We start from the raw sequence: 16,728 nt of genomic DNA, 5'->3' as shown, positions 1-16,728 counted from the left end.
ATTCTGTGATTCTGTGATTCTGTGATTCTGTGTCCATGCTCTGTGGCAGCTCCACTGCTTCAATTTTTAAAATATACTTTACCTCGAAGGTACAAAACTTGCCTTATGTTTTTAATGTCTGCTACAGTATTCATGCAGATTACCCCAGTGCCACAGAGCTGAAAAAAATGCAGTACTTGCAAGGGCAGTTTGGTAAGAGTGCAATAAAAGCACCAAAACAGGCTGTTGTGTCTYGCTGAGAGGGCACCGCTCACACGAGCCCCACACACGTGTCCTTGGGGCAAGGCCGTGCTGGATCCAAAGCCTTTTGCCAGCAAGAGAGAGAGATTACAGGGCATTTTCTCCATCCAAACACCGTGTTCATCTTGTGGCCGAGGGCTAGGCCACGTAGAGCCAAACACGGAGTTTTAGAGAGCTGTTTTGATGCCACCTACCGGACTTGAAATGAAAATCCGGGCTTGAAATGAAAATCCTGACTCGTGTTCCTGCAGCGACGAGCGGTGGCGGCCGCTGATGCTAGCGTATCAGGAGAGGCTTTGCCTCAGAGATGTCTGTCACAAGAGTCCCTGCTTTCTTGCTTTTGTTTTCCTTTTTTTGCTAATAGCATCCTTGAGATTACTTCAGATGCCAAAAATACACTTCCAGGGTAAGTTTCGAGGGAAAGCATCCCAGCTGCTGTAATTTAAAATATGCTTTTAATGGATAGAAAGTAAACATCTCACCAATAATCATCTCAGCTCTTTTAAACAGCCATGTAGTTCTGCTGATCTGCTACTATCAAGCAGTTAAAGCAGGTGCTTCCAGCTGCTGTTTAATTTCTCTGCTGAAAAATATCCAGAATGTGGTTGGTAGTTGAGATTCCTGCACATAAACTGTGTTTTGGTATTTAACTGTGCTAAAGGACTCCTCCCCTGTGTGAGATGAACCTCAAGCGAAGGTGAGTGAACCTCAGTACAGGCAATTCCTCAGGAAAAATCTCCCTCTTTTTGTGTGTATGTGTGTTTTCAACCAAACTGAGCAACCCTGATATCTGAATAGCACCACAAATACATTTGTTTTAAAAATATTTTTACCTTGCATTTGGAAATATTTGGAGTATCTATTCAATCTTGGATCTTCAGTAGCATTACAGGGTTCAGAGAACATGGAACACTATCACCCATACTTTAAAGAATAACAACTTTGAACATTCAAGCTCGATGACACATTTTTTCTCCTAAACCCTAATTCAGCCTTCAAATTACGAAGGCAACAGTAAATATAACTGTAAGCATTCTGCCATTCTGCTAAAAACAGCCCCCTTCTCTTTTATGGTGCTACGGTGAAATAACAAGGAGAGGAATTGACAATAATAAAATAAAGCATTGATTGACTTTACACCCTAACGATCCAGGCTGCAAATAGATGGCACCCTTCAGTAAGAGGATGTGATGAAACGGGTGAGTGGCCAGATCAGAAAACGGCCCCAAACCTGGGGACTGATGTAGACAGACCTGCAGGAAGGAAATATGGAAGTGGAAGCAAAAGCTCAMCCCGCGTAAGCTTGGGCTAGACCATGGGGCACCCCTGCCCGGAGGCACAAAGCCCACGGATGTTGGATGTTGGCTCCACTCTGGTCAGTGGATGCCGGGTGCTAGTGGCAGAGCAGCAGCATGGASGAATGGATCAAAGGGAACATCTTTAACCAGGAAGCAGGTGACACGTGGAGCACCAAGGCAGCCAGAGGCAGCTCAAGCCAAGAGGCCTGCTGACTTTCCCGTTTTCTTCCCTGCCCCCACAAAAACGGAATTGCACACCGGCCTTGCATGTCCCACCTGGCACTGCCGGGACAAACACGGGGACGTGTTTGAAGCTGAGAGATGCTGCAGAACTATCTGGGGACAGAAAAAGCTCTGCAAACGGAGCCTGTCGGTCCAGGAGGCAGGAAATGCAGCTCTGTGGGTRCTGCTCTCAGCAGCCCTGTACCACTTAACCATCTAACTTAGCCCACGTGAGGCGAATCCATCCCTGTGAGACTACCTATCAGCTAAAGATGACTGCTGATAAAAATAACAACTACAAAAGAGCAGCCTGTCCAACCATCACAGCAACAAATCTTTCAACCAGACTTCCAGCAGGATTAGGCACTTACATAAGTATGCACATGAGAGGAAAAAAATTAAAAACAAATTTATCTAAATATGAGCCTCGATCCCTTTCAACAGGAGCCTAGACTTACTCTCCACAGGGAGGTCCCTTCCAGCCCATCATTTATTCGCCTGCAGCAGGGACATCACTCCAATAACCAGACAACACAAAGCTCCATGCTTTTGTTTTCCAGGCCACCGAGTGTGTCCCAGTAACTGCTATAAACATTAACAAGCTCCAGGACAATGCTGGAAGGAAAACTGTAAACAGCACCAGTTGTCCTGGACACATTCCAAAAGAAKAGAATGCTCACTGAAAAAAAAATTATATATTTTTTATATATATATATAAAACACACATATATATATATACACACACATATAGCCAGTGGCATGGGGCTCTGGGCCATCCAGCCAGACACCAGATAGGATCGGATGCTCTTGGCAATGACAAGAGTGCCTGCATTAAGATATTACAGAAGGCAAGCAGCACCAGGGGTCATCCTCTTCCATGGATGAAGGGGAGACCTCTTGGCATAAAAGGGGTTTTTGCAGGGGCATAGGGGTTATTTAAAGGGGTTTGAGCAAATCATTGCACAGATAAGCACAGACGTTATATGCTTGGCATATGCTTGCAGCTGGGAGTGGGCACATGATAATATGTGCAGCCCAGTGTTTTTACACATTAGATAGGCTCAGTTGCCCTCCTTAGAGGAGACARGGAATAGAGCATGGAAAGGCAGGGGCAGCCCAGGATCACAGGGATGGCAAGTGAAAAGAGGGCTTGACTGTAGCTAGCAGCCACGCACAGCAATGCCAAGGGCAGCAGAGTCAGGGCTGAGGCAGGACACAAGCCCCTGAGGCAGCTCCAGGGCACGAGGGAACCCAAGAGAGCTGCAGCACTGCCTTGAAGACCAGAGACTGCCACGCACCCAAACAGCCCAGACTTCATGGATGAAGTTCCTTTCCATCCCTCGCGGCCTCCACYAGCTGACTGGAAAGTCTTCAGAAGAAGGGATGGACACATACGATGCCATCCAGCAGAGCAAAAGCCGTGGTGGGTCAGCAGGGCAGCAAGTCCTCTACCTATGAAGGCAACACCAGCAGGGAGTGGGATGTTGCTTCAAAGATACACATTCTTGGAAGAATGAGCCCTAACAGCTCATCAAAAAGGCTGGTGATAAGGAGCTTCAAACRGGTCTTACCTACTACCCACCAGACAACTGAAGGTTGCTCCAGGTGCCTGTGGCCGATGCCAGCGGGATGCAAGGCATGGATGTGGGTGAGCCCTAGGCAAGGAGGCAGCTGAGGAGCCCCAACATGCAGGGACCAAGTGCTGCTGCCCAGCGCCCAGGCCACAAWGCGGTTTGTAGAGGCTGTTTGTCAGGATCCTGCTCCAGGCACATGGCACAGSGTGGAGCCCCAAGGCCAGGAGCTTGCGTGTCCCATCATCAGCTCCTCCACTGGTGCAAACACAGAGATCCCAAAGACAGTCCGGTCGGGATCCTCGGAGAGAGGCATTCCTTGGTCAGCCCCGCTCTCCCCTTTACCTCATCGGGCATTTTGCAGTAACTCGGAGCTATACACTAAGTATAACTCCTAGGAGAATATAGGAGCTATATACTAAGTCCTGTGCAAATCTAGAACAAAAAGACCACTCCTAACATAAGAAGAAAACACAGCAGCCCCTATAAAAGGCTGTGTTAGATTAAGGCTTTTAGCCAAAGCTGTGTCAAAAGAACTGTCAAGGAGTATAGGAAAGGAGTATAGGTAAAAGAACCTAACTTTTCACCTGCACAGCTTTAACTGACCACAGACCACAGTTAAACTCCTTTTTTTTGTGACCACAATACTAATAAAAAATGATTTTAAAAAGTAAGCTAAAGATTGCATCTACCTACAATATGGATGGTAATTTAGGTCTATCTACACACTGTATATGTAATGATACAGCTTTTTATTATTGACTTTCTTACTACCAGTTATCTGCTTAAAACTAGTGATAATAAAGATGGACTCTGTGCTGGAGCAGTGCTCTTCTGCCACTGGATATGAGTCCAGACTGAGCTTCCAGCTGCAGGGTAATGACATCCTCACTACTTCACAATTCAACATTTGAAGCTCAGCAAGATTAATGCCTTGCAGACTGGCCACCTACTTGCATTTCATCACATCTTCTCATGATTTCATTAAGACTACCTTTTTTTTTTTCTTTTAGCCTTCTGAAATTACACATTTATATCTTTCTTTTATGTGGTATTTGCATGACATTCTTATGATTATTTTGCATCATTAAATTTCATAACTTATCCTTTCAGCAAGGCTCTTTTAAAACTGTATTTCCAAAATACTTTTTTTTTTTTTTTTTTTGGAATGGGCTCCTCGGATTCTTTTGGTCACCAGTTCATGTTGAGGGATTAACAGAGTGCCGGAGTTTCTTTGTAAGATATTTGCCTTGCTTTTGCACAAGTACGTGGTAGTGAAGAGTGATCCTAGCTCAAAGGGATTATATACACCTGGAAAGTCTCTAGAGGGCAGTAAGGAAAAGAAGTCTGAAGATGTAATTTCCTCTGGTTTCAGGTCTCACTTTTCCCCTAGGTGCCCACAGCCATTTCGGAGCAGAGAAAGCCTCCATTATTCTAACTTCTGCTACCTTATTTACTACTTAACAGTGGACTGGGTAAGTAATTATTATCGAAATTAACTTAATTACTTAGTAAGCAATTAAATGCTTTTGATGCATGGGAATAAATTTTCCTTCATTAAGAAGTACCTTCGTGGCAATAAACTTTCTACCTTTCTGAAGTACTTCCATAAATAATTATAACATTATACTGGGGTCTGAAAAACACTAAAAACTAACACAAAGCCCCTTTCCATTTTAATAGCTGCATCTCTCAAAAAAGATTAAGTGAAAATGGCAGTAGGGTGGTTGGACTGGTTGATCTCTAGTGCTCCCTTCCAACCTTAACCATTCTGTGATTCTGTGAAATGTTATTAAAAAAAAAAAAAAAAGGAAAAAAATAAGTGGAAGGGACTTCAATTCAAAGCTTAACTTTGTTCCAGGACAATACAGGCATCAGTTTACGGGGAATTTATAATCCAAACATCTCCAGAACCAGCAGTAAGTAAGAAGGTAACATTCAGTATTAAGAAGCCAGTCAAATGACAGACCTTTTATTATTTTCGCTTTTTTAGAAATAAAAGGTCMAAGCTCACTCCTGTTACTTAGATAAAACGCCCATTTCTACTGAACAGTGTATCTGCCTGCATGCAGGCCTTCTAATTCTTGCACAAAAACTATATTCTTATAAAAACTGTGGTCTTACTGACATTTTCTCCCATTTAAGTTAAAGGAATTACAAAAATAAACCTATATATGTATGGACTCTTGCAAAAGGAAATATAAGAGTGTTCTGCTGTTTTACCTAAGTTACTGCTGCCAGCCTTGGGGCAGGCCCTTAACGTTGTCCAAGGATTTTCAGCTGCGACTGCGGCTCTCTACGAGCAGCTGAAAACAGTCAACAGGGGCTCTTAAAAAAMAATCCTAAAACCAAATTGAATTGCAGGGTGAAATAATGGATTTAGTTCCTCAAACAGTCCTTGCGACTGCTTGTGCTAGGTCGCGATGAAGCCACTGGCTCCTCTGAGGAGGGAAGGCTGCCTCGGGATGCRCCTGTGGTCAGGCCTCCAGCAGGTCCTGCTGTCACAGGGCTGGGARAAAATCCAGGAATTGAGGAATATTATTCTCTTATACAAGCAATTATCATATTGCATTAATTACACTTGCTTAAATGACAACCAAAACAGCATTACTTCTAGTTACCATCCCTTTTTCTTTTTTTTTTTTGAGTATGCAATGATAACGGCTTATACAGACATTACTCCCCTGCAGCAACTAAGATTTTTTCAAACCAATGGAAACGATCACTGCCACTTCTAAAACATGTAAGCCATTCGATCCCACAGAAGATGTGACAACATCTCTACTGCTTTTCAAGCATGAGGCATTAAAAGGTCAGGCACTTTATTCAGAGGAGCAGAGCTTAAGCAGAGGCCAAGGGTACTAGGTGCAAAGGACTCCACGGCCCTTTGAAGAGAGCAAGGCCAAGGAAATTCCTTTCCTGCTCATCTACTTTAGTCCCAGCACAAATATGCCAGCTGATTAATAAAGATATATTGCCCTCGGAATGATCAGTCTTCCTAATCCTTATCCACTTTAAGAGTCTTACTACTATATTTTCAAAAAAAAAAAAAAAAAAAAAACACCAGGAAACTGAGCCCTTTTTAACTGAACAGCATTAAAATCTGAGCACGTGTGGACACTGGGAAACGCTGCGCAGCTATGGACTGCACTGAAACCTCACACCAGCCACCTCAAAACCCAGTTTCTTTTCCCTACAAATTCCTCCTAGGGACTTATTTCTGTCTGTTTGTGTTCACGGGAACATTACCAGGTCACAAGTGCACAAGCAACAAACCAAATGCTATTAGCTATTTATCCTGTTACAAGAATTATGTTTAAATACCTCGATGCTATTCCTAAGCCGTACTTAATAACATGGCAAGATACCAGCTGAACAGTCTACATTGAGACAAAAAAATCTTATATCCCTGTTAAATTCTTGCGGGGAATTACTTCAACAAAAGAGCATTATATTCTAGAACATATTATAGGTCTGGGAAAAACAGATTAACTGGTATTTCACTGACACATCCTGTTTTATACTTTGCCTTATCATTCCTAACCTGCAGCATAGCTGTGCTGTTGCAATATAAAAGCAAAAACTATACAGACATATAAACTATAATTTGTAATCTGTTTTGCAGATAAATTAGTGAACAAATAAGTAGCAAGTAAACAAACAATTGTGTGCTAACTTTGAGAGCTGGGCATTAAAGGCATGCTGTGGGGCTTCAGAAAATGGTTTTCCAGTATTTTTTTGTAATTCTGATGCTTTAACCAAACTGTGAAGGTAAAATATGGAAAAAAAAAAAAAAAAAAAAAAGATTAGTTTGGGTTTTTTTTTCCTCCTTCCAGTCTAACAGTGATATTTTGCTTCAAATAGAAAATAATGACCAGGTAAAATGCTGCAATTAAAAAACCTAGCAATCAGCTCTAGCAGGACTTATCAAAGACTTGTCCTTGAAAAAATAGCTAAAACTAGGCTTAAGTACCTGCAAACACAAAAAAAAAGTACAAAAACACAATGTACACAAGCTTGACAGATASGGGGTTGGATTCTATTCTTTTCTTTCCCAGTATTAATTCAAATTCAACATACTGTAAATCTTTCTGACTGCCACTTTGTTTCTATTCAAAGGCAAAGCATTAGAAACAGAGTATCACCCATTAAAGTACAACTTTAAAATGGAAATATACTGCATGAATCATGCCACAGAACAACCAGCCCCAGCATCTACAACTGTAAACACTGATATTCCCTAAAATAAGTACCAGAGACCTGAGGGCACTAACCGACCTCACTTGATTTTCCTTTGTCTAAAAAGCTTCTGCTTTGCAATAGCTTTTTAAAATAATTTCAAAAATAACTACCACTAAAGKGCAAACAAATAATCCTAAAGACACAAGAATTATTTTCTGAGACCTGAACAAATGGCACCACATCTCTATAACTGCCCCGTTTGAACAACCTGAAAAAGGATGTGCATTTCTCACGTGGAGTGACAAATGTCGCACTGCCATTCACTTCATGCCGTAACAATTCCAATTCCCATCTATTTTTGAGTATTTAGACCTATTCTGAACTTTCAGCATGTGAAGAGGAGAAAGAACGAAATGGGAAACCCCACCTTGCACCTCTGCCGGGCTGTCAGGCTTTGCAATACTCAACGCTGTAGGGAGAAAATGGGGAAAAATAACTTTGCCCCCTTAAGCTAGCTATATAATGCATACGTGTGTGTATATGCATATGTGCATGTATATACATATATATATACATATATATAAACTAAGAGAAGACAAGGACAAACAAAAGATCCATTTCCTACAAACAGCAGAAGCTGAAGCTTTCCACCTCACGCACATGATGTATCACACAGCTTCCCAGCACCCAAGTCTCACATTTTTCATGTGTAGACAACTGTCATGTGAACATCTTTTTGCTAAGGAGGTCTCAGACAGCAATTTAAGATGACATACTACACARACTGCCACTGTTTGGCTTCAGAAACTAAATATTTTTGTTAAGGAATTAAACCAGCTTCCTTCAGGGATGATGGGGCTGATGTTACTGCAAGCGACTGAAGGCAACCATGCAGCTTGCTCAGCCCTTTATCAGTGAATAAATCAGACGCCGCAAATGGAAATGCACACAGCTCCTTATCACGGCACGACATTTCATTATCAGAGCAAGAAAACAATTGAGTAACCTTCATATGGCATTTACTCATGGCTCCTAGGTGGGAGCCCAAGGAACATGCAATTCCTCATGTTTTAAAAAGAGGACCTTTTGAAGGGAGAATTAGATTTAGCTCAGGAGTCAAGACATGGAGAACACGGTCAGTGATGGAACATGAGCAAATCTCCATGCTTCAGTTTCCCTTCTATAAAAGATAAAAAGTGTTTTCTTTTATTAAGGTTATAATCTCTGAAGAACAAGGTTTATTTCTTGCTAACAAGTAGACAGTCACCAATTCCAAGTGACTTCATCGAGGATAGACATCCTAAAACCATAGAGTCATATTAATTTCCATTACCACTTCTGCTTCCCAATAATTAAATTGTATTTTAGAGAATAACCATAAATAGAATTTTGCGTGGATGCTTTTGATAAAGGGCACAAGACTGCAAGAAATGGAGAAACACAGGGTTCCTGTGATTTCTAACCCACACTGGGATTCATAAAGGTGAAGGGACCCAAAAGGTACAACTGCTTGTGGAGAGAGTATGATCATAAGGCTGCCTAGTCCCCTTCCTACATACAGGACAGCAAAGGTCTGGAAATAAATTATTTCAAATGGAAAAAAAAAATACATGGAAATGAGGAAGCTGGGTTAGGACTAAGGATATCTGACAAATAAAACTAGTAGATTTTCAGTCAACAAAATGAAAAATTATTCTTTCCTAGTAGACAGTCTAATAAAAGCAAAATATGGATTCTCAAATGGATTGAGCATTATTTATAATACCCACAAGGGAAGAGGCACAATACAGAACACCGCTGTATCGTTTCTATGCCATTGTATGCTTTTCTATACCATTTTTTGCTTTCCCAAAGCCTGTGGGCCGTGCACCTAAGCCCACAGTTAATCCCCAGGTCAGCAGCAGCCGGGGCCACTGTTGCTATCCTAGGAAAGAGCAGGACACGAAGCACCTCATGCCTAACCATAAAGCTGCTGGCTGCTCCTCACTCCTCATATTTCATCCCTCTGATGCAGTCTGGTCTCACCTTGCAGCTAAACGATCGATGGTTGATCGATAAGAGCAGGAAACACTGCAGCTCTGTGTCTATGGCACGTGTTTTAGTGAAGGAACTTGTAAAACTTCACCTCAAGTTACTAATAGTTTTTGTCTACYATAGCTATGTTTCTTTACAATGAATTAAATATTGGCAAACCCCTTTCCTTCCTTCCCCAGAAACTCACCCGTCACATTCTAACGTTTTAGCTGTGTGAATGCCAGAGGGCTGCAGTACACGACTTTGTTGCTCATCTACCTGAAATTAGGAATCCAGCCTCAGATCAGACAGGCAGCAGGAAAAGTCCCAAGCACGGGCTGTGTGGTAACCACRAAATGCAGCAGCTGCCAGCATTTCTAAAGCAACTTGTCAAAAATCTTAATGACACAGCCATCAAGGAGGATTTATAAAATGAATGTTCCACCTTCAAACAAGCAAGGACCAAAGACACAAAGCAAACAAGGAAAACATTCATCTTTGCTCCATAAACTCAGTCTCCTTAGGAAGGCAAAAGAACCCAGCGAACAAGGGCTGTACAGTTGAATTTGGGGCAGCAGAGTGAACTCATGGGAAGCTCCTGTGGGTTTCAAAGAGCAAGAAATACAGGACACGCTCTGGGATCGAATCAGGAAAGTGGCCTCTGTTTAGCAAAGGGCTTAAACATCATGTGACTTTAAGCCTATGCTTAAAGTAAAACACATGGTGAGGTTCTTTAGTGAATCAGTGCAGTAAATACAAATAGAAAAAGGCACAGGAATGTTGTTTTGGAGACGTTTACTTTATTTAAAAACATTGTTTTYCCCCCTAAAATAAGCCTGGACAATAGCACTGATGTTTAAGATTGATACAACATTATGAGCATACACAGTTTCAAGATTTCCAAAGAATGGACAAAAAGGTGACCCCAGGAAGTATGATCAGATTCTACCAAAATAATTTAATTTCTGTGTATATGTGCAAGTTTGTGGTTAGAGTGTTTCTGAAATAGGATTTTAAGTTGTCAAAACCACTACTAGAGTTAGTAAACAGAGCATAGCTGCTCCATTAATCATGCCTCCAGCAGCAAGACTGCAAAATAAGTTCGGTGCAGCTCTTAAAGCTATTCTCTAGTGAGCAGCTCCAAGGAACTTACTTCCTTGTAGAAGTCTAAGCTTTAAAAAGGTTGAGAACCTGCACTGCCAAAAAGGAAAGCACGGACAGGCAAAACTGTCAAAGATTATACATCCAGAAAATTTGTTGCCTTTTAAACAAAAGCCTCCCAAGAACAATTTTATTCAGATGAAAAGACTGCTGAAAGAACACACAGCTCCCAGTTAAAAAAATAAAAAAACTGCTGCAGGTGCACAGGGCTCACACAATAAACTGAAGAGTTATGAAAGGAATTCATAATGCGCCTGCCTCTTAAGCTGTATTAGGGAACCCTAAATGGCCATATTCCTGCTGACAAAGTAGGTGGGAGAGGGCAAATACCCCCGGGAAGGCAGCCAGTTTCCTGCTTTGCCTTGGGAACAGACCTGCAAAATGTGTTTTAACCGACATGCAGCTYGGTGCTCCGCGTGCAGCCCTGTGCACTGAAGGAACCAAAACCCGCTGCGAGCTCTCCAGCAACTCCATCAGGCTGGAGGCAGCAACGGGGAACGGGTCTGATCTTGCTGGGCAGCCCCACAGCCCCGACAGGGCTCAGCCACAAATGGGTTCAGCTGGATGATGGRTTCAGTAGTTTGGGGCTATTTTGTAGTTTTAGGCAGTTCAGAACTGGAACAGGCTCCTGCTCTGCTCCAAGACCTAAGTTTCCTCCAAAACCTCTTCTAATCCTTAAATACCAGGGCAGTGTAACTCCATGTATGCACATTTTTAGTTTCACCCTCCTGAGGCCGTCTGAATTTCGAGTTCCTGCAGTGAATCTGCGTTAAAAATGAACAGTAAACACGCATCTACGTTCACCCAGTGCAGAGCATCAGCTCTTCTCCTTCTAACCATACTTACCTGATTTACAAAGCGAGTGCACTGATGAGCAAAAAGCCAAAACCCAAGCACAAATACCTCCTTGGTGTTTTTACTGTAAATGTTTATGTCAAGCTTCAGGTACAGAACAGAGTCCACTGAAGAGGCATTCRGGCTATGCTGATTTTCTAGAGAGTTGAGCTCCTGCTTTCAACAGACTTTATGCTATTCAAAGTGAGAGGTTCATTTTAGAGCAGYCCATTTTTACCTTAAATGAAAGTTACGTACAAAGCACAATTCTACTTTTGATAGTCCGACACATCTTTAAGTACATCAAGTCCCTCAAGCACATCTCAGGAATGGTGCAAAGAAACTCTGCATCAATAAAGGAATCTCACTTTTATCAGAGCATAACAGAATCTGGAATCACATAAAAGCTTTGCTCTCTGGTAGGAAAGAAGCAAGTCCCTGAATGAAAWAAATGACTTTGAATTAGAGTTCAAGAATGTCGCCAAGATTGGATATTGCTTTTCACTGGATACAATCTCTTACCTTAGGTTCATAGGTAGCTTTTACTATATGWCATCTGAGCTGGGCCTGTTTTCTCTGGGGAAGAGACGGCTCAGAGGGGATATGATTAATATGTATAAGTTCAGGAAGGGAGAATGCAGGGAGGAAGGGGACAGGCTGTTCTCACTGGTGGCCAGTGACAGGACGAGGGGTAATGGCCACAAGCTGAAGCACAAGAAGTTCCGTCTCCAGGTGAGGAGCAACTTCTTTACTGCTAGGGTGACAGAGCAGTGGAACAGGCTGCCCAGGGGGGTTGTGGAGTCTCCTACTCTGGAGGTCTTCAAAACCCGCCTGGATGCCRCCCTGTGCCACATGCTGTAGGTGTGCCTGCTTGAGCAGGAAGGTTGGACTAGATGATCTGTAGAGGTCCCTTCCAACCTTAAATATTCTGTGAATCTGTGACCCAGAACAGAAGCAAGAACTGTCTTGGAAGAAGAATAATCTCAGAGGAGACCTCATGTTCCAATGGAGGTGGCTGGCTGAGTGTTGGTGCTCAGCACTTACAGCTGAATTACTATCCCTAGAAACCTTTGGAATGAGGAAACTTTTAGTTGTGACCCTGGAGTTTGAGTTAAAATATAAAAACAGAAGAAAATTTATTTAAAAATTTATTTAAAAATTTAAAAATGTAGTATGTAAAAATTTTACATACTACATACTGCATGTATTTTAAGGTTTTAATCACTTCAGGATTTTTTTTTGTAAATAAAATGACTGGAGTTCTCTTAAATTCAAATAGAAAAATAAACTTTGAGCACTTACAGACATTTTCTGGAAAACAAAAGACTCYCATGGGGGGAGAGGAGGAGGGTAGCATACACATAGCATTAACCTTAAGAGAAGACCAGCTGGCARAGCGTCGACATCCCCAAGGTGTCCCGCCAAAGGTGCCAGGTACAACTTGAGGAACTACCAAAGAGCAATCAGACGTGTTTGCCCTCTGCAAACATTTGGCTTTGAAAGACCAGAAACACCAAGAAATACTATCTAAAGGAAASAGACAGCGCAGGTTGTTCCATGGGAAAGTGGAAACCAAAACCTTGGCAATCAAAGCCTTGGGAAACCTACCAAGCAGTTTTGATAYGGTCTTGCTCAAGGAGTCTTACGTCGCTCAGCTTCATTATGAGCACAAATTAATTGCCTAAACAGACATGTTGACRGTCTCTTGAGGTGCCTTACCTATAGCCTGGGTGGCTTCCAGCAGGAAGGATGTCCTCTCCCCTGTGTCAGTACCAGATCTGTATCCTAAGCCCTACATGTCTGAYCAAACTACAACCTCACACCACCTAACAGCCCAAAGCAGCTCTGAAGTCCACAATTCCTGATGTCCACTTCCCTAGAGCTAGCAGAAACCTCATCACACACCAGCATGAGGAGACATGATATTCACARTACTCAAAAACATGTATGAAAAATGGAGCAAGCCAAGGCAAAGCTGCGAGAAGCAGATGAGACCATGTTTCCAAACTAGAAAGGACAAGAGGATGGCCAGCAATGGTAAAAAGAAGAAACATCCATAACTATCCAGCTGTGGCTGGTCATCAAATGCCCATAAAAAGGCTTGCTTTCCTTTTGAAGGTGACCCTTCTGCTTGAAATCCCGWGCAACTTCATTAGTGGAGGAAGTGGCAAGGATTGCAGTGGGAGCCAAGCCTAACRTAACAGACAACCCCCCACCTTGTCCATTTACAGGCAGATTTTCAACAGAAATGGACAGATACTGGGAGCCCAAGGAGCCTGGGGCCGTACTTGTTAGCAGGTTCCAGTGGCTTTGCAGAAGGGAGGACTTTTAAATCGGAGGTTTAAGGAAGGTCAGCCAGGTGCTGACCAGTGCATTTACTGGGAACCCCCTGGCCGCACAGGAGGAAGAATTAACGGTGCTGTAGGAGACAGCAGGAGCAGCTGGAGCTCTCCCAGGAGAGGAGGGAGGCACAGCTTGGTGAGTGAAGGGATGCAGAGCTCTTCAGGAGGCTTTTTTTTCCCCCCCAGCATGAAAGTGGAAAAACTCTCATCAATCTCAAGCTAAAAAGATAGAAGCAAACTAACTCCAGGTGAGGTAAAATCTTCAAGTTTTGCAATACTCCTCCAGTGAAGTCATTTCTCAAAGCATTCTGAAATTCCTAACGCTGTCAGTCAGCAAACTGGTTCTTATTCTGTCCTCATTACCTGAAAAATAGACTTTTGAAATGCTTAATCCTTACATTTTTGGATTACAAAGTCACAATACATGTTCCTATCCATATTGCAGCCCACTTCCTCATTTTGGCCAGACTGYTCTCCTACAAAGAGTGTACCCAGATCTTACGATACTCTAAACGTAGCCTTTAACATTTCCTTATCATTCTGCCACGCTCCAGCACTAAACTGGAGAACGCACGAGAGCGTAAAACGAGAGCAGAGACGTTTTAACAGCGGAGGTGCAACAGGGAGATGTTGATTTSGAGCCCAAAGGTGCAGAAATGATCCCTGCTAGGCTGAGCAGCAGTAGCTTCTGCTACGTAAACTTAACACAAAGATCTTATGTTTCAACTCCAGCCTTACCATCTAGCTAACGGAGACCAACACACAAAGTTGCCTCTAAGCCACAGAGTATCTCCCAGCCTGAGCTGTAAGCAAATTCCTGAATTATGGAGAGGCTGGAACAGTTCATCGACACCAAATGTGATTAAGGTTTATAAACATTATTAATTTATCTTCCCAGGACAGCACTACCTAGTACTTCTGGCACTAAGCAGTCATGAGCACCACAGCAGCCCTCAGCTTTTTTCACTAATAGAGACTGAATCTAGGGAAAAAGTGCAAGAAGTGCAAACTTTAAAAAAAAAAAAAGTGCAAGCTTGGGGGAAAAAAAAGTGCAAACTTAGGTGGAACAAATCAATGAGTAGATACTGCTCCATCTCCTACCTCCAAGCAGGAGAGGACTGGCCAAAAGATTTTCTTTCAGATTTAATTCAGACTACTAAAGAAGTGGCCTAAGGCAACCCAGGGGCTGCAGTGTTTGCATCGAAGTGTGGCTGGCGTTGGCGAACCCTCAAAACACTCTCCTTCCTCAGCTTAAGTTTAGGTCTGCTCTGGAAAAATACATCCTACCCTGCTCCATGTTTTATGGGTTTTTTTTTTTTTCTGGAGAGGTTGGAAAAGGGCAAAGAAAGTGATCTCACAATGGACTTCACATTCAGAGATTTTCACATCTGATATTCTGTTGCTGGACAGATGTCTTTTCCCATCTGGAATCACAGTGATTTTAGTGAGATTCCAGGTTCAGAGGAGAACACAGCACTTAAACTCTCAAGCATAAAACAGCAGAAATTAGTTTTAAGGCCACTGTATCTTTTCATCTTTTCTGGGCCACTTTCATATACCTCCCGCCTGTCCGAACCCACGTCCAGGTAGAGCAGCTTTAGGGGATAATGTTACATAGTTGGACACTTTTTTGCTGACTTTCAGGAAACCAGCACTGCCACATTTGGGRCAACTGACTAAACTTCGGGGGGTTTCCAATATGCCCAAGACYATCAACATATTTAAAGGGACATTTTCCAGTTCCCTCCATCCAAACACCTATGACTCAATACTACAAACCCTTACTCCAAAGAGGTCAAAAATCTGGCGAGAGCCTCTGGAAAACACACCCTTCCACCAGGGGCTGGCACTTGGAAACAGAGCGGGCAGTCACGTCCCCACGCACACAGTGGGTCGCGGTGCCCCACATCTTACCTTGACGAAGAGGGAGATGTCATGCTCCTGCTTCTCCTCCTCCTCCTCCTCCTCCTGTCGCTGCTGCTGCTGCTGCTCCAGCGCGGCGGCCGAGCCTGCCTCGTCCTCCTCATCCTCCGCAGGGCCCCGCAGGCCGTTCAGGCTCAGGCCCTCTGGCACCCCATGGGGAGACCCCGCTGCAGCCGGGAGGCTCGACGGAGCGCCCCGCTCCTCACACGGGGCTGCCCTTTGCTCCGGGGGCACTGTGGCCTCCGGGGCAGCCTCGGCCTCTGGGGCAGCCTCAGCGACCGCCGCGTCGGGGTCCGGGCCTGACGGGGCGGCTGTTTCCCCCTCACCTGGGGCCGTCGCCTCCGGGGCCGCTGTCTCCCCCTCGGGGCCCGTCCCCGCTGGGGTGGGCTCCTCTGCCGCCTCCTCGCRCTCTGACCCCGCCGGAGCCACCTCCTCGGCCGCCTCCTCGGGCTCCCTTCCCGCCGGGGCCGCCGCTTCCTCCTGGGCGTCCGTCCCCGCCGCGGCGGCCTCCCCTGCTGCCGCCTCGGGATCCGTCCCGGCCGCGGCCGCCACCTCGGGCGCCTCCTCCCGCTCTGACCCCGCCGGGGCCGCCGCCTCCTCGGGGTCTTTCCCGGCCGGTTCAGGCGTCCCCGTCACCTCCCCGGGCTCCGTCCCGGCCGGCGTCTCTCCCGCCACCTCCTCGGGATCTTTCCCGGCGGACATCTCTCCCGCCACCTCCTCGGGATCTTTCCCGGCGGACATCTCTCCCGCCACCTCCTCGGGATCTTTCCCGGCGGACATCTCTCCCGTCACCTCCTCAGGATTTTTCCCGGTCGGGGTCTCTCCTGTAACCTCCTCGGGCTCTTTCCCGGTCAGGATCTCTCCTGTAACCTCCTCGGGATCTTTCCCGGCTGGAGTCTCTCCCACCACCTCCTCGGGATCTTTCCCGGTCGGGGTCTCTCC

General features: G+C 44.4%; 1 protein-coding gene across 1 annotated transcript in view; it reads right to left on the bottom strand.

The window, feature by feature from the left end:
* The window catches only part of CLIC6 (chloride intracellular channel 6), a 27,373-nt gene that overhangs the window by 9,636 nt on the left and 1,009 nt on the right, over positions 1-16,728 (bottom strand). The window contains exon 2 of the mRNA XM_026040381.1: positions 15,778-16,722. Coding sequence (XP_025896166.1) covers positions 15,778-16,722 — 945 coding nt within the window. The remainder of the gene's footprint in view (positions 1-15,777; positions 16,723-16,728) is intronic.

The sequence above is a fragment of the Nothoprocta perdicaria genome, unplaced genomic scaffold, assembly GCF_003342845.1.
Source record: "Nothoprocta perdicaria isolate Ctin4 unplaced genomic scaffold, notPer1 scaffold_254, whole genome shotgun sequence".
In the NCBI taxonomy this organism is placed as follows: domain Eukaryota; kingdom Metazoa; phylum Chordata; class Aves; order Tinamiformes; family Tinamidae; genus Nothoprocta; species Nothoprocta perdicaria.
The sequence above is the reverse complement of the archived record's forward strand: the minus strand, read 5'-3'. Positions and strand labels throughout refer to the sequence as shown.